Here is a 24,825-nt window from a genome sequence, read left to right as displayed (position 1 = left end):
AACCACACATTGGCGCCGCTGCTTAGCGAGTACGGTGCAGACGACGTTTACAACCTTGACGAGGCTGCACTTTTTTATAAGATGCTGCCAACAAAAACATTCGCAGTGAAGCGACGTTTACAACCTTGACGAGGCTGCACTTTTTTATAAGATGCTGCCAACAAAAACATTCGCAGTGAAGAACATCGCCATCAAGGGTAGGAAACAGGCCAAGGACAGGATTACTGTGCTGTTCGGCGCAAACGTGCGGTAAACACAAGCTGCCACTACTGGTCGTCGGGAAGACGGGGAAGCCTCGCTGCTTCAAAAATGCGTGGCTGCCGCCAAAGGATGAACTCGTCTACAGGCACAATAAGAAAGTCTGGATGACAGGTGCAATATTTGAAGAGTACGTGCGGCAACTTGACCGCAAGTTCGCGGCCACGGGCAGGAATGTCCTATTTGTCGTCGACAACTGCCCGGCACATGGCGACATCCCACATCTCCAGGCCATCAGGATGGTATTTTTACCTCCGAACACCACTTCGATCTCACAGCCGATGGACCAAGGCGTCATTCACCACACTAGGAAGATTTATCGGTACCACCTGCTCAAGCGCATGCTCCTTTGCTACGACAATGGCAAGGAGTACTCCATCGACCTCCTCGGAGCCATATGCCTCATGGTGTACGCTTGGAAACAAGTGGAGCCCACAGTGATCAGGCGGTGTTTTGAACACGCTGGTTTTTCCAGTGAAAGCACTGTTGATGCCGATGCAGACCACCCATGTACTACTATTCTTGACGAAGAAGGAGCACAGTATTGCGACCACATCAATGCGCTCTGCGCAGAGGATGAGTCCAACACAGTCGGCTTCGCCGAGTATATCAACATTGAGAGCGAAGAGCAGACTGGCTACTCTGACTTGGAGAGTGAGATCACTGCTGGTACGAACATGCGCGATGACAGCGACGATAGCGACGACGACACCGACGAGCCTCCCCGAGCACCTGCTCTTGGTGAAGTTATCGGATCGCTGAACGTTATCCGCAGTTTTGTTGAGTGCCGCGGTGGAAGTTCAGAGATGTTTCGTCTATTTGACCAACTCGAGAGCATGACCTTAGGAGCCGCAAACTACCGGACGCGGCAAACCAGCATCTCTGATTACTTTCAGTAGTACAGTAAAAGCTCGTTAATTCAAATTCCACGGGGCCGCCAGGCCAGTTCGAATTAACCAAAATTCGAACTAATGAAAGTGAGCAAAAATGAAGGCGTTTGATGCCCGGAGGGCACGAAAAACATTTATTTAGCAAAAAAGTCTGTTATCATCTTCTGCTTCTTCTCTCTGAGGGCTACCGTACTCACTCGGTCTTCTAGCATGCGAATGCGAAGCAGGGAGTCTTCTTTGGCTTCTCCAGACAACACCCGGAAGACAAGATTATGTCTGTCTCTAAAGCGGTGAAACCATCCTTCGGAGGCGACAAAATCTTCCACATTCAAGCGCTGGGCGAAATCGGCCGCCTTCGCCATGATAATTGGGCCGCTCAGTGGAATGTCAGCGCTTCTCATTTCTTTCACCCACGTGATCACAGCGGTCTCAATTTCCGGATACTTAGCTAACCGAAGCCTTTTTCTGTTGCTGGCGAAATCTTCGGCTTCATAGGCATCCTCGATGGCCTTCCTATTTTGGACGTACGTCGACAACGTGCTTGGTGGAATCCCGTGCTTTTTCGCGATTTCCACTTTGCTGGCCTTCCGTTCATTCACCTCGCGTAAAATAGCCACTTTCTCCTTCACCGTCTTGGCACAGTACAGTAATCCCTCGTTATAACGAAATTGCTTTATTCGAAATATCGTTTTATTCGAAATATCTTCCGGTCCCGACCCAAGTGCATGCATTTTAAGCTGCATTACTCGAAGTGCACGAAGAGCTTGACCCGCTTACAGCGAAGTGGCGAGCGGAGGCGTCGCAGAGCGGCAGCGTCGCTTTTGCACATACAGCGGTAACAGCCACTGGCGATGTGTCATGCAACGCCAACGCCTGTCGTTGCCGCTAGCGCATACCGCTCAGCACGGAGCGGGTATCTAAAAACCCCAAAACGGAGCGACAGCAACCAGCAGCAATGCTTTGGCAGTCCTCAGCCGTTGCGCGGCCTGTCAACTCCGGTCGGAATCGTATCGTTGGTATCCCCCGTGATAGAATCTGCACAAAATTGATGTTTTTCTCATGATTTGCGATGCCAGAAAAGCGCGGTCTCTTGGATGCTGAAGTGGCCAAAAGACCGCGTTGGCATGGGGTGCGTTCGGTGAGCAAATTTTTACCGCTGGAAAGAGCTCTTCTGGCGCTAGCACAAAAGAAAGAAAAAAGTCCGTCGTTAGCTTTGTTGCTCTTTTGACGGTGGAAACCGACGGATAGCTTTGCGAAAACACACGAATTCGAGCGTCGCAGGCCGCGAGGCCAGCGAGGCAGCGGCATTTGCGGCGCTACCGCGCTACCCAGCGTCGTGCGCACCTCTGCCCAGCTCCCAAAGTGGACTCGCCTAAATTGACGGACAGCTTTCCGAAAACATCGGCGGCGAGGCAGCGTCAGCGGAATAAACGGCGCTACCGCGCTACCCATGCGCTACCCAGCGTCCCGCGCTAGGGTGCCTCGATGCGCGCGCGCGCATGGGGAGGCGGGAGACCGCGCGCATCGGGCTTTACGCGCATCAAGGCACCCTCTCCCGCGCACCTCCCCCCCACCTCCCGAAGTGGCTTCGCCTTCCCTCACCGAGATAGGCATCTGCGAAGTGCGCATGCACGTCGACTGTGAACTGCCTGCTGCCAGTTTTGAGTGCTGTCGCTGTTCCTGCCTCCTCCTGACCTCGCGAGGCCTTCCGTGCTTCATACTTCTCGGAACTCCGGTCCCCTTTCTTCCGTCTGCACACGCGAAGCCCGCCATTGCAACCGTCATCCCCAGCGTGCTCCGACGAGGACAGCGAGATGACCTGAAGGCATGACCACATTTTGAAGCTTCTGCCGTCTTCGCCCGCCGTTTTCGCGCCGACGGCGCATGCATTTGGATCCGTGCTGCAGGCCACGTGGTTGCGTGTTATTCGGAATGCTACGTTAGTCTTGCCTCGCGTGTGTTCTTGTGGTCTACAGTGACAAATGGCTCCGTCAGTCTCCAGGCGAAAATGTCTGACTTTGGAGCAGAAAGTTCTGCTGATAAAAGAAGTGGAAAAAGGCCGCCGGCAGAAAACTAACATCGCGAAGGAATTTGGCATACTGCCAACTTTATCAACTGTGTTGAAAAATAAGGACGCTGTGCTGGATGGCTTTGAAAAGAGCTTCTCGTCAAAGAGAAAGAGGAATCGTGATTCAAAATATCCGGAAGTGGAGGGTGCACTTCTACAGTGGCTGAAGAACGCCAGGAGCGCAAATCTCCCTGTAAATGGACCTGCACTTACTGCAAAAGACGATCGTTGGCGAAAGTGCAGCCGTGAGCCGTGACACTGTAGACGTATGGCGTCAACATCGGCTCCAAGCTCTACTTGAAAAATATGAAGACAAAGACATCTACAACCTTGATGAGGCAGCATTTTTCTACAAAATGCTACCGAATCGCACGTTCACGACCCCTGGCGTATCCTCATCCGGAGGAAAACAGAGCAAGGAGCGTGTCACAGTGCTTTTTGGTGCTAATGCAACAGGCGAGGACAAGCTTTCCTTGTTGATACTGGGAAAGGCGGAGAAACCGCGGTGCTTCCGAAATGCAACTGTTCCAAATGAATGCGTCTACAGAAGCAATAAGCGAGCTTGGATGACTGCTGCAATTTTTGAAGACTACGTGCGCCTAATGGATAGACGGTTCGGCGCAAAGAATCGGCAAGTGCTCTTCATCATTGACAATTGTCCGAGCCATGGGAAGATCGACCACCTCAAGGCGATCACTTTGGAATTTTCGCCTGCCAACACTACCGCGGTATTGCAACCGATGGATCAGGGCATCATTGAGACCACCCGGAAGCTGTACCGCAAGGCTCTTTTGCAGCGCATGCTCACAGCGTATGATGCCAGCAAGAGTTACAGCATTGATTTACTTGGTGCGATCCATTTGCTAAACTTTTCATGGAAAGAACTTGCACCTTCGAAGATCGCCAACTGCTTTGCGCACGCCGGCTTTTCCCGTGCCGCCGTCACCGACCCTGACGATGACCAGCCTGACGATGACCAAACTTGCAGCGATTTGTACGAGGCTGTACACAAAATTTCTGGCGAAGAGGTAGACGGTGACTTCGACACATTCGCGTTGGCTGACGCGGCTGCTCCCGTGGTCGCTCCAGCGACGGACGCGGAAATAATTGACGCTGTTGGTGGCCCCGACGAGGACGAAGAGCCAGCAGACGAAGAGCCACGTGAAGTGCCAACTATGGTGCAGACACGGGAGTACCTACGCCTGCTACGAAATAAGGTTGAATGTATGGCCGGCGACCACGGCCTCGTGCAGAGCTTGTTCAAATTAGAGCAGGGGTTGCTTGCGCCCGGTAAGAACTTCAAGCAACCAAAGCTCACTGCTTTTTTTGCACATGAATAAAGTTTTGATTGACTGAAAATATTTATTTGGACTTGCTTGCAGTTTTGGTGCAATTAAAGCCCGACTGGTCAAGACTTTATCAAGTGGTCGCTTATAACGAAATACCGCTTATAACGAATTTTTTCGCTGTCCCGCTGATTTCGTTATAACGAGGGATTACTGTATTTCCCACGCGAACACATCTCGCGTACACAAGCTCACAACAAGCGGCGTGCAAAACGAGGGCTCACGAAATGCAACACGAAACCGTGGTCGATAACACTAAAACGTCGTTCCTCGAAGGAGTCGCGGCAGGAAAGACTGTTTAGTACTTGTTCCAGCACCCTAGCGGCGCCTCGATGGTTGTGCCATCTATCGTTCTGCCGTGAAAGCTTCCAACGATGGTTTTTAACAGCGCCGCTTGGCGGCGCGCAGTTCGAATTATGGGTGACGGCGCCAATTTTTGAGTTAATTAACGAGCTGTTACGCACATAGACTTCTATGCGCTGCGGACCGGACCACGATGACTATTTCGAATTATCCAAAATTTCGAATTAACGAGTTGTGAATTAACGAGCTTTCACTGTAATTCAAAATATGCCGAATAAAGGTAACACGTTCCTGCAACGAATTTTTTTGCCTAAGTCTTATTTCTTGGTGTGTTCGGTTAATTCGAAAACCCGCTTAATTTGAAGATTTCTCGCAGTCCCAATGACTTCGAATTAACGAGGTTGTACTGTAAATGAGCTGTGGGTGCGACGACCGAAATGGAGGGACGCGCCACTGAATAACGCTTTTTTTTTTTTTTTTTTTTTCAACTTCATGCGGGCAAAAGTGGAGGGTGGGTTCATTATGCGAGTGGGTTGATTGGGTGACAAATATGGTATCATTTTTAACGATTGCAAGCGGCGTCTGAAGCTGATTTCTTTATATCGAATTATTGATATATCGAACTATTTCGCGATCCCCCTCGAGTTCGATATATCCATGTTTGACTGCAGTGGAACTTTCCAACCAATGAAAGGAGCCACTTTCAAAGACTGGAATTGCAGTCAGGGAGTGAAGCTAGACCTGTGTGGGTGCTTGAGAAAAACCACGAAAGCAGCTCCCAGAACCCAGTTTGAGTGCGAGAACCCAGAACCCTGTACTAGAGTGCGAGCACTACCTACGTGCAGTAAGTATATTACACCATGGTACAGAGGAGGAAATGGTTAGAAGGAACAAGCAAGTCTTGTGGTAGCAGCTTGTCATGGTATGGGAGTACTAGGGCCATGGTGGTTTGTATGGGTTGCCATAGCTCATTTATTTATGTTTTAATGCAAGGTCCTACAGAACCATCAGGCAGTACAGTAAGGTGGGATAGGGAGAGATTCACTGTGCACACTTTTGTAGTGTGACATTTTATCACTGTTGATTAACCGGCACTACCTGGTCATTACGTCTCGTAAAAGACTAAAACGTATGGCTCATCACCCTGCTGAAAGCAGTGCGTGTTTGCATCTTGAGATGTGCAGTGCAGGTATTGTTGGGCTTGTTAGCATTAGCAGTTTGGGGCTTTACTGTATTTGGTGAGTTACACTTTGTGAGCTGGTGCTGGCACGCAAAATGTTTTCGAATTGTACAAATCTTTCGTGAGAAGAAACATTTAAAATTTGCATGAAACAAGCCATTGTTGAATGGAAAGCAGTGGTTACCGTCAACTTCCACTCAGGCTGGCAACTCATCTATGCAAATTGTGCTCTTGTGAAGTCTCTGTTGACAGTTGTCTTTGCACATGCAGATCAGGTCTGCAAGTTGAAACATTGCTTTCACCCTGGCAGCTTTTGTTTCATTCCTCAGACATTAGGTGCCACATTCAGCATGCTTATAATGTACCTGGGTAAAGAGAGGAGTGGTTCATTTGAACAGGAGCTAATGGTTTACACATAAATTTTTTTTTCTTAGTGCATTTTTATTCAGCTGCTGGTGAGCCTGATCTCTTGACGGAATTTGTCGTCATGAGGAAGTGTGGGCACCTGTCCTGACTTCAGGACTTATTTTAATGCAGGAGAAAGAATAATTGATCAACACTAAATGTGTGGAACCAAGTCATTGGTTTGAAATCAATCTGCCACTGTAGCTCAGCGACTCTGGTGGTTCAGCTGTTGGCTTCAGAGATCAAGAGATCAAAAACCCAGCAGGGCTGGCCGTGTTTGAGGAAGAGCAGAATGCAAGAACATCGTGTTGTGCAATGTTGGCACTCTGTGAAGAACCCCAATCTGATTGAATTAATTGGTACTCCTCCCGTGCAGTGCCTCTTATGGCTGACATTCTGCTGTGAAACGTTCAGTGTGTCGCATGTTTTGCCAGTTTGAAATCCGCTCTTGGCTTTCACCCATTGGTGCACTTGAACTGTAGTTGTCTTGCTTCATGCACTGAAAGTAGTGCATCTGATTGGGTGCATTTTAGCATCATTAAAATGGTTTTACAGTCAGACCTTGAAATCAAACACTTTACAGTTGGGGTGGGCAAATTTTCTAATTTTCGAATAGGTTTTGAAATAATATTTGTCATTTGATTCAGTTGGCGTCACAGTTTCATTGTGGAAACTATTCACATAGTTTGATTAGTGAAGGTGTGGCTCGTGAGCCTTCTAGGCATTCAAAAATTACTAATTTCTAGTCAATGTAAACTAGCAGAGAAATAATTGCTACAGTAGAATCTCGATGATACGATTACGGCTGGTACGAATTTCGGGATGATACGAATTTTAAGAATGCTTTGAACGGACTACATTGTATAGAATACGTTAAGATTCGGGGTGATACGAAGAGTTTCTGTACCCACCGTGGTTGATACGAACGTGCAAACCAGTCGCGTATGCGAGCGGGCCGGCGCGGCTGGCCTCAAGAGGGTAACATAACCGACGCAGCTGCCGCTAACTCCTCTCCACCCCCTTCCCCCCCAACCCCCCCCCCCCCCCCCCTTGCTGCGAATGATACGAACAAACGTTGTACAAAGTTGCACAAAGCCACTGAGCAGCTCAGCACAAGAGCTCACAGGGAGAGAGGGTACTCACCGTGGCTGCTGCCTCTCCTCTCCAACCCCCCTCACCCCACTAGCCACCCTGCCCCCACCTCCCTTTCGTTGCAAACCGACGAGCACTAGACAAGGACTGCCAAGGCGAGGCATGTGCCCAGTCGTGTACGTCACTCATTCGTTGGCAGCTCATTGGTCTATCGCAAAGTTGTCTCGCCGGCTGTTCCCAGGAGGCCGGTGACGCTAGCTGCCGCTGCAGTATGTAGTTCTTCGTTCGCCGCTTCTTTCTGTCGTTCGCTGTGACGTGAACTGCCCAAACGTTAGAAAGACGCAAGCGTTCGCTGCTACCGAATTGTCGCAGAAGCGTAAAGCACTTTCTTTTAAGGAAAAGCTTGAAGTGCTGAAGAGGTTTGACGAAAACTTTAAGAAGAAGCGTGTCGACTTGTCAAAAGAGCTAGGGTTGGCACCGTCGACGCTCTGCACCATTGTTGGGGAGCGAGATGTCATCTTGAAGAATGTGCAGCACTTCGGTGCGACCGTGAAGCAGTCTAAAACAGCGACCCATGTCAAGCTGGAAGAGGTTCTGCTGGCTTGGTTCCGCGAAGTGACAGTGGCCGGCGTCAACGTGGACGGCAATGTGCTATGTGAAAAAGCCGACACCGTCGCGCTTTCGCTTGGAATTGAAAATTTCCAAGTGTCTGGGGGATGGCTGCACCGGTTTAAGGAGTGGCACGGACTTTTCTGCCGGGTCTTCTCAGGTGAAGGCAAGAAAGTGGACCAGTCAGCTGTAGAAGAGTGGCTGAAAACGCTGCCGGCGCTGATTTCGGAGTACGCGCCACGCGACTTATTTAATCCCAACGAGGCGGGACTCTTTTTCAACCTTCAACCGGAAAGAAGTTTGTGCGTAAAAGGCTAGGCATGCCAGGGCGGCCAGAAAAGCAAGGAGAGAGTAACAGTACTCTTTTTGCTGCAACTCGGATGGATCCGAGAAACTCCAGCTTACCGTCATCGGTAAGTCGAAGAAACTGAGGTGTTTCCGATCGGCGGAGCGTTTGCCTGTCTTTTACAAAGGTAACCGAAAGGCGTGAATGACTGGAGATTTTTTCCGCGAGTTCTTGACAAGCCTTGATTAGAAAATGGTGTCAAGAAACCGGAAAATTTTGCTTTTCGTGGACCAGTGCTCTGCCCACCCAAAGGAAATGACATTCAATAACGTGAAAGTCAGGTTCCTGCCGGCGAACACTACCAGCCATCTTCAGCCACTGGACGCTGGGATAAATAGAAATGTGAAACGTCATTTCAAAGGACTTCTAGTGAGGCGTCTGCTGGCGAAAATTAACCGTAAAGAAGCAAACTTGCGGATCAGTCTCTTAGATACTTTGCACTTTCGAGCCATGTCGTGGGATAGTGTAACTTCAGACACTGTCTCGAACTGTTTTAGAAAGTGCGGATTTGCCATTGGACTTGATGCGGCTTCGGCAGGAGATTGTCAAGAGCCAGATGAAGACCTCACAATTGATGGCTGGGACGATCTGGAAACTGAAGCTTCGACTCGGGACTTAGTTACCGCGGACAACAACGTCGCAACCTGTGGGCTGAGATCTATTGAAGACTTGGTCAATGAAGCGAATGATTGCGAAAATGAGCCTGACAGCGATGGTGACGCTGACGACGAGTGTGATCAGCCGCCGTCAACGGCAGATACTCTTCACGCTTTGGACGTTCTGCGCCGCATCGTAAGTGCCGGCAGCATGAGCGACGAAACCGCAGCACGGTTTTATGCCTTTCAGGTGGAGCTTGTCCGCAGCATCAACAGCAAAAAAGTGCAGACAAGCATTACGGACTTTTTCGGCCGCAAGTAGTTCGCCATAATAAAGTTTGTTTCATTTTCAATTCATTCCCATGTGGAAGTTGACTTGTTTTGGATCATACGAATTCGGGATGATATGAATATTTTGCGTGCTCCCTTGGAATTCGTATCATCGAGATTCTACTGTATCAAGAGCCACCACCGTGCAGCCTCTGCATCAGGCAGCAAACACTGCCTGAGGGTACCAGTGTCAAGGTTGGGATCCTTGCATTTTGTGCAGTTCCATTACATAAATCTGTTTATTTTTCTGGGGGAGATACAGTTGATTATTTTTCTGAACTGCTAGGTCCACTAGCCGAAATTTTACTACAGTCCCCTTTTTTCAGCGTTCCTAGGGCAAAATTTAGCTTAAAAAAAAAATCTTCTTGTCTTCTGCAAAATGAAATTTTTCCCGCTACAAAAGTTGAGGTTTCTGCTACAAATTTTATTTTCTTCTGCTTCAAAAGCCGCTGTGGCCTCTTACTTGCACCACTGACCCTGTATCGGCTTCAGCCTCTAGAACAGAAGGCTGAATGCCCTGAACAGTCATTTTCCTGTTCTCTGCGACGTTACTGTTCCTCCAAGCCTGATCTTCTAGGCACTGGATCCTACGTGGGGAGTGTGAAAAAAATGGGAGCAGTTTGAATTTCTGACGTAGGTTTGTGTACCTATATTCGGTTTTGGTAGGTGTACAGTGGAACCTCGCTATAGCAAACTCGGATATAGTAAAAACACGGATGTAGTAAAGTCAAATTGAAGTCCTAGTTCATCTTCCATAGACAACAGTACACTTTTCCCTCTTTATTGCAAAGACGTTTTTGGTAAAGTGCTCCTGGCCGTGGCGATGATTCCCATGATATTGTCACGACTGAAGTCAGAGGAAGCCGTGAAAGTACACGTAGCCGAGGACCCGAGAAATAAGGTCGGCTTGTCGTTCCGAACACAGAGTCACAGAGTCCAGCACCAGCGCGCCGCTCGTGCCAACCACCGCTTCGTCGTCGTCGGCCCCAAAAACGGCTGTCACGCGGCGCTAGGCACGTGGCAATATGATATTGCCACTCGCGCACTATACCTAGAATCGTGAGGCAAAGGTTTTTGTATTTGAAAGCAAAAAAATAACGCCGGGCGTTCGTTTAGGTGGCTTTACCACTAGGCTTAGCAGCACTTGGGAGAAGTCTGCCTTGCAGAGGTCATAGAGCCGTGACTGAAAGCGCGCAGCGCGTAGGAAAAAAAAAAGTAAAGCTGTCTACAAACATAGCAAGGAGGCGGCATTGTCCATTCAGAAAGTAAAGGAGAGGAAAAGTGCAGCAAGAAATAGGGAAGGGGAAGAAATGGGTGAAAATTCGCTGCACTGTGCAGCACAAAGCATAAGGCAGCGGAGGCAGAAAGTGGAGGTGCAGCGAGTGCGGTCTTACAGCACTTGAGTGCCACACGCATTTATCACTTATTGCCTTCTAAACGACAGAAACAGCAAAAAGGGAGACCATGTTCATGTGAGGCTTTGGTTTTCACATGGAATCGAACTTGATTGCATTCGTACGTTGTCCTCATGCTTAAGAGGTACTTCCACAAGATGTTAAAAAATGTTATAATGAAAAAATTGCACAAAGAGATGACAAAAGCGAGATGGAAGGTATTTCAGTTTTCTTTTTCATCATTAAGCAACAAGACATATTCAGTAAGTGCCTATTTAACTACCAGACAGCATCTTCAGGACCCTGTCATCACCGACCTCAGATATAGTAAAGACCCTAATATAGTAAATATTTTTTCTGGTCCCAGTGACTACTATAAAGGGGTTCTACTTAGTTTAGTACTTGTGTTGCCTCCTACAATGCACACTGGCAGCATATCATGTGCTGGCCACAGTGGCATGCAAGCTTGTTCGCACATGACAGCTCTGGCCAAGGTCACCCTGGCTACTGTAACGTAGAGATTGCGAGGCCTCCTCAACTTTGTCATTAGGAGGCTCCAATGTGCAGTAAAACAGCAGGCGTCCGCTATTGTCGCTTATTGTTCTAAACGCACCAGTGTTAAATGACGGTGCAACAAATGGCACTGCAATGAAATTTCGGTGATGAGATATTTTCTATTCCCCATCAGCGTCAGCAAGCCATATACAAGGCAGTGCAAATATCTTCCCCTCCCCCCCCCCCCCCCCCATTCCCTTCATGTAAAAAAAAAAAAAACCTTTTTCGTTGCGGGGTTCTGCTTGAATGGCACTTTTATGGGGAAGCAGTCGACCTCTTTCCTTTTGTGCATTCAGATATGTCAATATCTGGACTGGTTTCACCAAGAGCGGTTGCCAAGGGCAGTTTTAAATTCAGTAATGCTGCTAACACTCTCTGCACAGTCAGATTTAATGAGCAGGCATGCGTGCATAATTATGCGGTCCGGTGGACAGCTGCCTGCGACGGTTCTGCCGTCGGCCCAGCAGCTCGAACTGCGCTGTTGTGAACCGCGCCCATTGGTATGAGGCAGCTTGTGGCTTTTCCACTTGCTTCACTGATAAAGGCACGATGGAAATCAGTTGTGCATTTATTGTAATGTGAAGTTATTGTGTCAATGATGACAGGAAATCATTAACATCAGACATTGTAGAATAAGCGGTGGCTAGTTCTAAAGCATTTTTGCTGCGGCTTCGACATGTAGTGGAGCACGTTCGGCAATACCAAGCAAGGGGTGCACAACAACCTGTCATTATCCGACATTCCGGTGGGAGGACATTTCATTGCACCGCTTGTATGGGGGGAAGTTGGTTTGGTTTCCACCACCGGTGAGCATTTTGTTAATGTTTCTTTTTAGATCCCCTGTAGTATGTCACCTAATACAGGCGCTGCTGCATAAATGCCATAGTGATGGTGGTTGTAGCGCATTCTCAACAGAATGAAACATCGGCATTATGTATCACGCATTGCGACACGTCTTCGAAGAATCCGAGCAACTGCTTTTCTAACGCGTTGTCCAAAGCATCGATTTTGCCGTGCATCTTGCCGCTATTTAACGCATGGTGACGTGAGCACACATGCCTGCCTTGTCCACACCGAAATTTCTTGAAGCCAAGGCTCTTGCAGTATGAAAGCAATGAAAGCAGAGTGCCTTTAAAATGCCTGTGGAAAAAAAAAAGTGCATTTTGATAGCGCTGTGAGTAGCAGTTGTGTCTACTGTGTGAATATGTGCACTTTCCGAGATTCCTGAAGCGCTCTAAAGGGATTTCGAAAGTGTGAGATGAGTGGTCGCAGGTGGCGGGAAATAACCGGTGAATTAGCCAGTCCAATCTGGCAGTGTCTTGCTCCTATTTCGCTACAACCAAGTTGGCTGCAGTGAAATGTTTTGCGTGTCCCATGAATTTTGTTGCAGCGGAGTTTGACTGTACGGCTGGAAATCAGGCTGAGCATCGAGACATGAATTTCGAAAAGGAATTGCCCATCGGCTAGATAATTAGTGCCAATTTTTTACATTCAGAAGCACGCAAGGAGTTGTAATTATATTCAGTGTTTTCGTGCCTGTGCATTTGCGTTAATGGTTTTACATGATTTTTTTTTTCTTTTTTCTGCATATAGGTAGCATATGCACAAGTGCTTGTAATAATAAGTTTGGCCATGAATTCGCACCGATGGTGGCTTCCATTCTCTTTGCAGTTGAGGTATCTGTCATTCGTTGAAGCTGACTCTTCACTTTGTATCCACTTAGTGGACTGGTGATCTGTTCTTTTGGCTACCTCAAAAGGGTTGAGTGCAGTTTTTTGGGGGGCAAACCGACCCTCCACTCACTGCCCTTGGCTTTTGCTTCTTTCAGGCACAACCGCTCCTGGAAAAAGTAGGGGCACCAAGCGGAAACTTCAGGGAGAAAATCAAACAGCAACCTCGGGGAAAAAAAATAAAAGGTACACTTACTGTCTTACTCTGCTAGATGAGTGTAGGAAACGGTTCTGGCATTTCCACAGTTTTTTATGACACTTTAAAATAGTACTAACAATTATTGTTGGTAAAGAGGCTGACAATGTTTCTGAATTAACTTATTTATTGTTTCTGTGTGGTACAGATTTCAGTCATCAATTCGGTCAAGCATTCGCAGCATAGCATAATTTGAAGTGTATTGAGTGAAACAGAATGGAAGCTGCGTCTTGTCTCTGGGGCGGCAGTTAACTTTTCTTACCAGGGGAAAACTGGCCAGTTTTTGAAGGTTTTATTAAGATTCTTCAAATGACTAGTATGATATTCATAATGTCATGTCATATATCAGTTGAAAGCTAAATGAATGTACTTTGCAGATATTATAATATTGAAAACAGGTATCTAGTCATGACGTGAAACATTTTGTGAAAACAAAATTTATTGGAATTTAGATACGTTCTTGCTGTTGCGCTAGTCATACACAAGTGAAGGAGGTAAGAAAAATTTGGAATCTACAAAATGTGTTCGCATGAGCTGCCTATAATACATGGTATTTAAATGTTCTAGGCTGCAGGGAACATGAGCTTCAAAGAAATGTTTTCTGCTTAGTGGAAACTGCCTTTGTGTGTTTCAAAATTTAATTTTATTTTTCCACATTGCGTTACCTGTCGACAAATTTTAGAAACAGAAGCTTACTGTAGAGAAGTGGGTGGCAGCGTTCGCTGGCTCACCGATTCTGTGGTGCAACTTCGCCGCTTCGCGCGCAATACTATCGTTTTATACAGCCGTAGCGTAGTGACTGGTGAGATTCGGACGGCTAGGCGTCAGGCAGCTGCCGGAGCGGACGAAGGTAGCTTGTGGCAATACTATCGTTTTATACAGCCGTAGCGTAGTGACTGGTCAGATTCGGACGGCTAGGCGTCAGGCAGCTGCCGGAGCGGACGAAGGTAGCTTGTGGCTGTCATATGGTTGCGGGTCGCGGCCCAAATAGTTGCGCCGATGTGGCAGTGATCCGTTCCGCCATCGGACAACAATAAGTTCGCCCTGCGCGGCAAAAGCCCATTATGTGGCCCCTTTTCCCTAGAATTTCACCCCAGAAGAGCCGAGCATCAGGCCGGGGGAAATCTTGTACCCATTGAAAAACTGGTGGGTAACCGACGGCACCAGGGATCGAATCCGGTACTTCCCGAATGTGAGGCGGATGCTCTACCACAAGGCCACCGCTCTATTATTGTGCTGTGCAATATTCATTGCACAGCACAATAATAAATATGAGTAGAAAGCTGAATAAATTAGCTACAGGAGGGTGGTTATTTACAAGACAACAGTAAATAGTGAGAATAGCGAGTATTGTAGTGGCCTGCAATCCATCGGACTAGGCATAGGATTGCTTCATCACGATTTGTATCCACGCATACTTGTGTTCGCGCAAATCCTATCTATGGCTTTTGCTGTAAAAAACATTAAAACCTCGATCGCTCTTGTGAGGCTCTTAGCTTGACTGCATAGTACCATACCAAAGTGAAGGCCGGGTTCTTGTATATAAGAGATGTAACATTGCCAACATTCTTACTGCATCTCAACCAGCACAAAAAAAAAAAAAAAAAAAAAAAAAAAAAACATCATGCATTACGAAGTGTAAAGCAAAACTTAATGTTGAAAAGTTTGTGATGGTTCGGGCTGGTTTTTAGTTTCTTCTCCATTGTTGGAGCTAAAATTTGATGAACTCCTGTTGTCCTTGGGGCCACTGCTACCAGGTGCATCCGAAATTTCACTTCAGGGTGCAACAGAATCTTGAGGGCATCATTGCTCGTGCAAGGGTTCGGCGACCGAGGCGTCAGACATCTTCGCGCTCAGGGGGAAGAACCATGCTATTTGCACCGCAGCCAAAATCCTCCCCCACCACTCAATAAAAAAGAAAACAAAATACCCAGGAAACAAAACTTTAGTTCCTAGACAGTAAACTAGATGGCGCAGCAAGTCCACAGATGCGCTGTGAGCGTAGAAATAGTGTGTGGCACCTATGGGCTGCAATGCTTCAGGCTCTTTGTACCTATGTAGGTTAAACTGGTACAGCATAATATGACATCCTAGTCATGGATGAAACATATTTAGCCCAAAATGTACTTTTATTACTATGCTTTGAATAACCTGTCATTTTGCACTGATGTTTTTGTTTCTGAACATCCAGAAGCAAGCATTTCTGAATTCCATAGAAATGAGTTGCTGTTTCATTGCTTAGCTTCGGATCCACAACAAAGCTGTGAAAAACTTGTAAAACATGGTGCTCTGCCAACTTAGCTGCAGATCTTGTCAGTTACAGTTAAGCTTCGATGTAATAAAGTGTTTTGGTTTCCACAACTTTGTGACAGCTCACCATGTATTTTTATCCTCAGTATAATTATGTTAATTTTATTGCATTTTCAGTTTAGTGAAGTGTTGTTGCTGCCTCGAAACGAATCAGCAGAAAAATTGTCCGTAATGTGCACCGGAGCTCGTGCATGAAGGTGCGCCACCCGGAAGAAGATATGTTCTTGTTGTTCAACGCATTTATTTATTCCATCTTGGGCAGTATGGGTGAGGTTCTTAAATGTAGTGTTGGGAGAAACCACTAGGCGGCACAAGCATCTGTGCGACACGCAGGCCGGACGAAACTCTGGAAAAATGTCGCAATCGGTCACAATCCCGCCCAAAACCGCCGCCGAATGCAGCGTGATACTCAAAGGTACGCTGCGATTATCGCGTTTGTCTCAAAAGCTCAGTAAAAAACTGGAAGGGTAGGCATGCCATCCAGCTGATAACTTCATTTTCCACTTGAACACTGCACGCACGCAAACAAGGTCGCGCAGGCTTGCGGTTGCGACACAAAGCGACGATCATACTGATATTGGTTTCAGTTCATCAGGCAAGGTTTTCCCCCATGGGGGCCGGCAATAGGCTTCGCCATCCATCTCTCAGGCCAACCACCCACCTCTCCAACTATCTGCCTACTTCTGCCCACCTCTTAGTTTGCTATACTCAGGGACAACTTTCTGTAACTGCTCTGGCCAGTCATGCCATTTGAGATACTGCAGCGCATGCCACTGGCCTTTTAGTTTTATTTTGGGATGGCGTCGCGCATATTTTGCTCTCTTACATGCATCTGCTTCTTTCGCTCTTCGAGTACGCCAAGTTCAGCAGAACCATTGCATTGTAAGGGTGCCTCACATCACTGCATGGGTTACATACTGTGCGGTGAAGCATTCTCAAAATGCAGCAGGGCTGTTTCCCTCCCCCTTCTTCCCCCCCCCCCCCCTTTTTTTTTTTCACAGGTTCTCAAATGTTCAATCCTCAAAATTTTTTGGGAAGAACCCTGTCACCAGTTGTGATAGAGGGCACCGTGTTCGCTGTCTCTGACTTGCACAAAACGAGGCGACAAAGCTGCCACTGCCAGCTTTCATTTCCCTGGCTACCATGCAGCTGCAGCAGTGGCAAACGCGGCGTCAAACCAGTGGCGTGATCGGGAATTCGAAGTTCGTGGGTGACGATGATGGTGAAATGAAAAATATACGTCCGCGTCATCCCAATTCCACCACATTCAAGGTTTTTCCTTTGAATGGTCTGTGACATATATCCTGCAGGGTTATTTGCATGCAAGGTGATAAATTTCGATGTTGCAAATTTTCAATTTAAGAAAGTAAAAGGCAGATTTTACTGACTTCATTCTATCGAGGTTTAACTGTATATACATGCAGACACTGGTTACTTGCTGCGTAGTACCTTGGCAGGTTGCCAAAGTCAGCACCGTGGATGGTGACAGCAATGGCGCGAAACGGAGGGACCTGCTTCTTAAATCTGAAAAAAAAAAAAAAATCGAGAGCAAATTATTAAGGACAAAATTAGGAGGGGGTTGATTATGTGTGCTTATAATACTGAAATATTGGCCATGGGCATTACCGTTACTATGGCTGCTATTGCCCCCATTGGCTCCCTTTTGGGAAATTCGAAACCTCGCGAGTTTTTCATATATTTTCGCAATCATAATATCCAAACCCTGATGAAAATGCAATTGTATTAGCTGTACAAAGATGTATTGCTTCTAGAGATGTCGGCTGAAAACGAAAAAAAAAAAAAGCGACAAACGTTTTAAGCACGATTGTGTCAGTAGGTTTTCCTAGTACAGTAGAACCCCGCTGTTGCGTTCCCGGGTGCTGCGTCCTTGTGGTCGAGTCCCAGCATGACTCTCATAGACTTCCATGTATTAGAAACCCCGCTGTTACGTCGTAGCTTGGGACACGTTCCCGCATGATACGTTGTGAACTCGCACCCCAAGCCAACCCGAAAAACAAGCAGCGACAGCCATGTTTACTTTTTCGGCGAATTGACTTGGCCTGGCTTGGCCTAGCGTTGCTGGCGTGTCTACAGAGGGCACTAGTGACGCTTGGGCAGGCTGCGTCATCATCATCAGCAGCAGTAGTTGCGCTTTTTTTTTTTGTGTCTTGCTGTCTTTCATTACTCCATGCTCTATCCTTTGTGCGGTTGGTGTGTGTGCGACTGACTTCACGATTGCCGAGCTTAGGACTCTTTCCGCGTGCATTTTCCGGCTGTGAATTCATTCCGCGATCGTGTGTACACGCGTCCAGCGCACTCAATCGCCCACCTGGCGCGTGCCAACCGTTCAGCACGTAAATACAGCAAGATGGCATCAAGAAAGCGCAAAGCGCTATCCTTGGAGGATAAACTGAATATTCTCCCCACTGTGGATGCAAACCCAACGCGGAAGCGGGTGTGCATCGCTAAGGAACTGGGACTTACGCCATCCACCCTCAACTCTATTGTTTCGAAAAGAAACGAGGTCGAAGCAAATGCCCGGTCCTTTGACATCAAAAGCAAGCAAGCCCGCGGTGCAGAGCACGTGCAGCTTGACGAGGCGGTGTACAAATGGTTCAAGCAAGCCAGAGCTGCAGGTGTTAATTTTGATGGCACCATTTTGCGCGAAAAAGCACTGGAGATAGCAGACAAGCTCGGCATCGTCGATTTCAGTGCGTCAAACGGCTGGAGCGACCGATTTAAACGAAGGCACGAAATTTGCTATCGAACTGTGAATGGGGAGGCCGCAAGCGTGGACGTGGCTACTGTAGGCAGCTGGAAAGAGACCGTGGCGCGCATTATTGACGGCTATGAACCTAGGGACATTTTCAGTGCCGATGAAGCGGGCCTCTTTTTCAAAGTACAGCCCTCGAAGACGCTTAGCTTGAAAGGTGAGGCTTGCCACGGCGGAAAATGCAGCAAAGACCGTCTCACCGTTTTGTTGTGTTGCAACTCGGATGGCTCCGAGATGATGAAGCCGTGGGTCATCGGCAAATTTCGAAACCCACGTTGCCTAAAGAATATACGTTACCTGCCCTGCCACTACAAGAACAGCAGCAAGGCTTGGATGACGTGCGCAATTTTTGACGAGTTCCTCGCGTACATGGACTCGAATATAGGCTGTCAGGACAGAAAAGTCGTCCTTTTTTTAGATAACTGCTCCGCGCATCCTAAGGACACTACGTCGCTGCGGAACATCAAGGTGGTTTACCTTCCGGCCAACACGACCAGCCACCTTCAACCCTTAGATGCTGGCATCATCAAAAACGTGAAGCATTTTTACAGGAAATGCATCGTGAAGCGATCCCTGGCCTCTGTGGACCGCGGGCAACAGCCAACTGGCATTACGATCCTGGATGCCATGCACTAACTGGCCACGGCATGGAGTGCTGTCACCGCCACAACGGTCAGGAATTGCTTTGCGAAGTGCTTCGGCGACGCAGACAGCGCAGCAGAACCAGGAACCGTAGACAACCCCGGAACCCCCGAGGACTGCGAACTGGACATGGCCATGGAAGCGGTTGGCGCGAACGGGATCGTGTACAACGATTACGTGTCTGTGGATGATGCCGTTGCCACCTCCGAGATGATGACTATCGACCAGATCGTGGCTGAGTGTGTAGACGCGCACAACAGTGGCGAGGAAGAGGAGGAGGAGGATGCGCCGCAGCCGGAACCGACGTTTACATAATTGCCCTCTGTTTGGTTTTCTTCTTTTATTGTTGCCGGAACGCTGGATTTGCGTAGTGTTTGATTTTATTTTTGCTTTTTGAATGTTGCCCCCCTGCTTGGTCTCTATGACTGCAGTATGTGTAAATAAATAAATAAATAAATAAAATACATCGGCTGTGGCGGCATTGGACCTTCTCAGAAGGTACGTTCGCGACGATCGCGAGAGCCACATGGCATTGCAACTTTTGGAGAACCGAGTTGTGCTCACCGGACGCGAAAAGATGCGACAGACAACGCTGCATGACTTTTTCAAGTGATAACATGGCAATAAATGCATTCAGTTGCCCACTACTGTCATTTTTCAATTTGTCCTACTTCCCGGCTCTTACGTTTTTTTTTTACGGTCCCATGAAAAACGTATCAGCGGGGTTCTACTGTATATAACTTTCTGTATTTTCTTTTCCACATTTCGTGGTGTGGATTGTTTTCCAGTAGCCGACTCCTCATGGAAATGTTGCTGCTCCAAAACTGGCGATGAAAGAGCATGGTTTGGAGCATCATTGTGAGAATATCTCTTTACTGTAGAACCAAAGACAAACTGCATTATGGCAGCTACCTCTCTAGGAGCCCTCAAGGATTGCCTCTAGTCTGGTGCAGTACCTTGTATCGAGGCAGTTTTCCACTTCAGTGCCCTCATCACGAGTGCCTACTGTTCAATTTTGTTTGGCCCCACATGCATTGAGCACGCAGATCGGTTCCTATGCGCTGTTGGCAATATCATTTCTCATTCGATGGGAATTCGAGAAGTTCTAAAATCCAACATCGCCACGCGTGCTATGCCAAGATGTGCCTCATGTCTTGTAAGGTGATGCAGGATGTTGCGTCACATTTGGCATACAAACATGTTCAGTAATTTGAAAATTTGTCAGAGCTGTTGGTGCTTTATTGCTTTGTGCATGGCGGCTAATGCTTTGCAAGTGGGGGGAAGAAAATATTGCTCATGGCTGTGGATGCCCACTCAGACGCTAGTCGGCGTTTCTAACAGTTTTGTTACCACCGAAACTTTTTAGCCTGGAGCTTATATCTAGTGAGGACAACATGCTCTGTTGCGTTGCGTTGTTGTGGACTACCACCAACAATGGGTGGTTCTCTATAAATTTGGGGCACTGCTACGCTGAGATTAAATTCTAGTCACCAGTAGCTGAGGTGAATAGAAAGGGGGAAAGGGGGGGGGAGGCAACCAACTAGGAATGTGTGCATAGGGTTTGTTTTTGGCTGGTAGTGGTCAATTCGAACCAAATTGTGAATTCTCTCAAATAATTTCCAAGCGCATAGCTCGAACAGCCAAGATAGCCAAGAAGGGGCAAGCAGCATAACCAGACCCCCTGGGCTTTAAACTTTTGACAGATTATACCTGGACTTTGTTTAATGGTTGCGAGTCCCGTAGCGTCCGTTTGTCAACATAGTCTTACAGGGGTGCTGGCTGGACCATGCCATCACTAAGACCTATCTGTATATATCCAAAATAACTGGGGTCAAATTAACAAGCATTTAGTTTCAAGTCTCGGTGGTTACGCGGTATAGAGAGCATGTAGTTGTGGCCGCCAACCCCTATCCTCCGGTGCTGACGGCTGCCGTGCCGGTCACGGCGGGGGTTTGACTTTACACATTCTTTCACATTTTCACCTTGGTTTTATCTTCGCTCCCTGTTTTGGAGGTGCGCATCTTCGTAACTGTGCCGCCCTATCACGGGCACTTTCTTTAACCATGTGCATCAGGCCGCCCAGATGCGGCGGCACTCAGTTTTGAATTATCCGCGGTGGAACCGACCCGTTTTCGAATTAACATTTTTTTTTTTATGTTTAGACTTCTACGGAGGAAGGTTGACTGGATTGAACAGTGGAGCCGAATTGTCCGAAAATTCTAATTAACGAGCTTTCTTTGTACTGAAGCTAGAAATACGTAGTGCGTGTACCTACCTGCCACCCTTCAGATTTTTGACCGAACTTTCTGACCGATCCATATTGCAGCCGCAGTATATGGATCAAGAAGCTTCGCTGGCTTTGCCTTCGATCTCGACTAAAGGGCGGCCTTTTAGCTCACTTGGCATTTAAGAGCCGTCACATCACGTCATCTGATCCTCCTGTACCACACTGGGCCGCATGCCTGATCATGCTACTGAGCTGCGGTGTGTCGGACGACGGCGGGATAGCTCATCTTTCGGAGCCATCACGGCCAACAATCGTTGCGGGTGAGATTGCGTGTAAAGGGGCTAGTAATAGCTTGTCATTAAAGAACTAAAACAGCGCGCCAATCAGCTTGCGTCGGCTGCGGAGGTGTAGCGAGAAGCTCCCCGGTGCGTATAAAAGAATCTTACTGCGCTTCTTGATCTCGTCAGGTTGGCAGGTATGCGTTTATGGAGACAAAGTTGTGAAAATCTAAATACTTTGTTACATCTAGGATTCTGTGATTTTGCTACGTTGAAGTTAGTCGCATCGAGGTCCACCTGTATAGTAGTCTACCTGTCAGAGCTGATAGCTCAGTTTCACAAACTTGGTGCTTGTAACAGAACTGTCAGTGTCTGAGCTTTGGGTTTGCTTGTGCAGTAAAGCCATGTTAATTGAAAGCTTTAAGGGAAAAACGTTTAGTCTGTTTAGAATGGAGTTCTCACTGCATTGAACTGCTTGCAATGGTGGGGTTGTATTTTCTATGGGTGATCTGGAGCCTGTGCCAGTATGAGACACCTTCCACCATTCGAGCCTGAATAATAGTTGCAGTGTCGGGGACTGATCTGAACAAAGTCTCTTCATTGCAAGCACTTTAAAGAGGAAGCAACAAAGCTCACTGAATTCGCACAGCAACGCCTGAGGGAAAATGGGGATGTTTGTCGAAGGACTGCGTATGCGCCGTAGAACCCTTCTCCACGAGATGCATAGCCGTGTTGCATTGCAAGAAAAATGACGACAATGCGTTCATGCTCCTGCTGCAGACACAAGTGTCACGAAGCAAAATGCCTACACTAATTAGTGATAGTGGTTACTGGTATCCTGGAAAAAATGCTTATTTTAAAAAAGGACTATGCTGGCTGTTGGCTCCTCTGCTGTCAGCAGCCATGGTATCATAAGACAGTGGACAGGGATAGCGCTCTGATGATGCAGGAGTTCATGATCGCGTGACACTTTTTAAGCCTCACGGGTTCTATTGTGCTACTTGCAATTATGTATGTGGTGTGGTGGGGAGCGGTTGCAATTTGTTTTCTTTTTCCTTTCTTCTTGCATACCAATAGGGGCTGAGTTGAGGAGTGAGAGGAGAAGCATCATTTCTCAATTGCCCATATGTTTGGTGCTAATACAGGTAGCTCAAAAGTGTTTGCGTTGCGGAGAAGCTTGATGGAATACCTTTTGCTCGTGCATGTTTTCTAGTTTTAGTAAATGGCTTTCATGGGCCCTGTATGTTCCAGGAAAGGAGCCACAGTCAAATTATATTAAAAAAAAAAAGAAAATTCTAGAACAGAACGAATTCTAGAAAGACTGTTTCATTCAAAATTTTTGCTAATGCTGTTAATAGAGAAGCTAGGTAATTGGACTGATTTAAAACGTATGCTGACCTGGTCGAGACAATCGCCTGCAACCCTGTGCTGTTGAAAACCTCGTTTATAGGATTTTCTTTTTTTCTTTTTGAACCTTGGCCCAAGCTATATATATATATATATATATATATACATATATATAATACTCTGCTTGCTCGCATTCTTGCTTTATTTCTCAGTATAGAGCTGTTGCTATGAAGGTCAAAGAAGCTGCTCCAAATTAGCTTCACCTGCTACAAGATCTGCTCCGCCCATGCACAGTTTATGCTAGCAACAGGTACAAAGAACAGATGGTGTCGCTCAAGCACTTGCCACTTCACAGGTGCAGTTGGCGCCTCATAAAACTGGATGGTGCCCGCATCTTCAACACCCCAGAGGATGCATCACTCTGGGACAGTAGGCAGATTGCTCTTGGCCATTCTATAGTGGCACCCCCATTAATTTTTTCAGTGACCTGGTGATGCCCAAGCTGCCACCGAATGGCTACCCTCTCGACCATCCCTACAACAAAGATGGCTACCGGTACATTCTGGCGGAGCCCGATCCTCACGCCCCATTCCGCCAGGAGTTTGATGAGAGCACTGACTGCGCGGGGAAGCCCATTCCGGCCTGGCTGTACCGCAAGCTGCAGCCAGCCGCGGTTCTCCTTGCTATGCATGACCGAGGTGAGCACCTTGTGCGCGAGGTACAGTCTAGGTCAAAAGCCCTGAAGCCAAAGGGTTTTCGTCTCAGCTGTAAAATGGAGCTGTGACGGCATCATTAAAGGCCGAATGGCCTTTAAAAAGCTGGCAAGTGGTTTGTTTTCACAGCAAGAAACTATCTCACAGAGTTTTACTTCTATTTAGTTTTTACTGGTGCTATGATGGCCTCATTATATGACTGGGACGAAAATTCTTTTCCTACAGGACTTCTGACTAAGAGTACCTGCTCAGCAACATCATTTGCTCTTTATTTGCTTTTTAGGGCTGCGTGTTCTTCAACGCTAAGCATAGTATGAATATCGAGCAGATGATGGTAGGGAAATAAGGGGCTCATCAAGCGGCACACACAAAAGAAGCCAACACTTGTCAGAAGTGAGGAATGCATGCAATGGGAAATTAGTATTGTAATTGTTTTTTTTTTACCTGAGAGGCTGTTTTTTTATTCCTTCTAATGAATTATCTGCTGGGTAAAAAATGATTGTGCTACTAATTTTCCATTGATCAACACCTCAAATAAATATTAAGAAAAGCATTTCCCCATGCGCTTCTTGGTTTCCAAGACCACCGGCTTCTTTCATACATTAAATTAGAACAGAATAGCCTTGCCTCCTAGTTCAGTATGAATTGAGTAATAAATTATTTAATACTGAACAGAATGTTAATTGAGTACAAAAAGGATCAGGTAAATACAGATGGAATAGCTTGTAAGTGAACTTTTTCTGTACATTACACTGCTTTCGAAGAATGGAAGACAGTGTCTAGTGACCTGGAAAACTTGAAATTGTCAGGGCAAAAAGGTGCATCTGGAATAGTCTGAGAACTGTCAGGGATCAAAAGTATTTTTTTCTAGTTATTATTTTTTAGTTTTCTTTAAGTCCAGTATTTTTCCCCCACCATAGCGCATCGAATGCTGTAGCAGCAGTACCCTCCTACAAAGGAGTATCTACCATCCCGCAGTGTATAGTCACTGAGGCGGAAGCTGTAGTGATAGTATACATAGTACTAGCCATCCACAATGGAGATGCAACCAACCAAAAGCGTCACTCTCAAGCAGCATGATAGATCCTCCTTGCATCCAAATACCTCAGAATTAGCTCATTTAAGGGCTAATTTCTGGGCAACTGGCTTCTCACTCAAACATCAAATCACATGTCAGTACTAGAGTGTTACAAGGTCGCAAACAGGCTAGATCGAGGATATACAGACTGAGCGCTCG

The 24,825-nt window shown here is 47.1% G+C and overlaps 1 protein-coding gene across 2 annotated transcripts in view; it reads left to right on the top strand.

Moving 5' to 3' along the window:
* ash2 (Set1/Ash2 histone methyltransferase complex subunit ash2) overlaps positions 1–24,825 on the top strand; it is a 111,140-nt gene that overhangs the window by 26,975 nt on the left and 59,340 nt on the right. For both annotated transcript variants that reach the window (XR_014708800.1, XM_084609199.1), the window contains exons 8-9: positions 13,201–13,288; positions 23,359–23,573. Coding sequence is in view for 1 of the 2 variants with exons in the window: in XM_084609199.1 (XP_084465325.1) it covers positions 13,201–13,288; positions 23,359–23,573 (303 nt within the window). In the remaining variant the exon portion in view is untranslated. The remainder of the gene's footprint in view (positions 1–13,200; positions 13,289–23,358; positions 23,574–24,825) is intronic.

The sequence above is a fragment of the Amblyomma maculatum genome, chromosome 7 (assembly GCF_055883805.1).
Source record: "Amblyomma maculatum isolate TAMU_Amacu chromosome 7, ASM5588380v1, whole genome shotgun sequence".
Classification (NCBI taxonomy): Eukaryota; Metazoa; Arthropoda; class Arachnida; order Ixodida; family Ixodidae; genus Amblyomma; species Amblyomma maculatum.
Note: the sequence above shows the minus strand (reverse complement) of the source record. Positions and strands in the feature narration are given on the sequence as shown.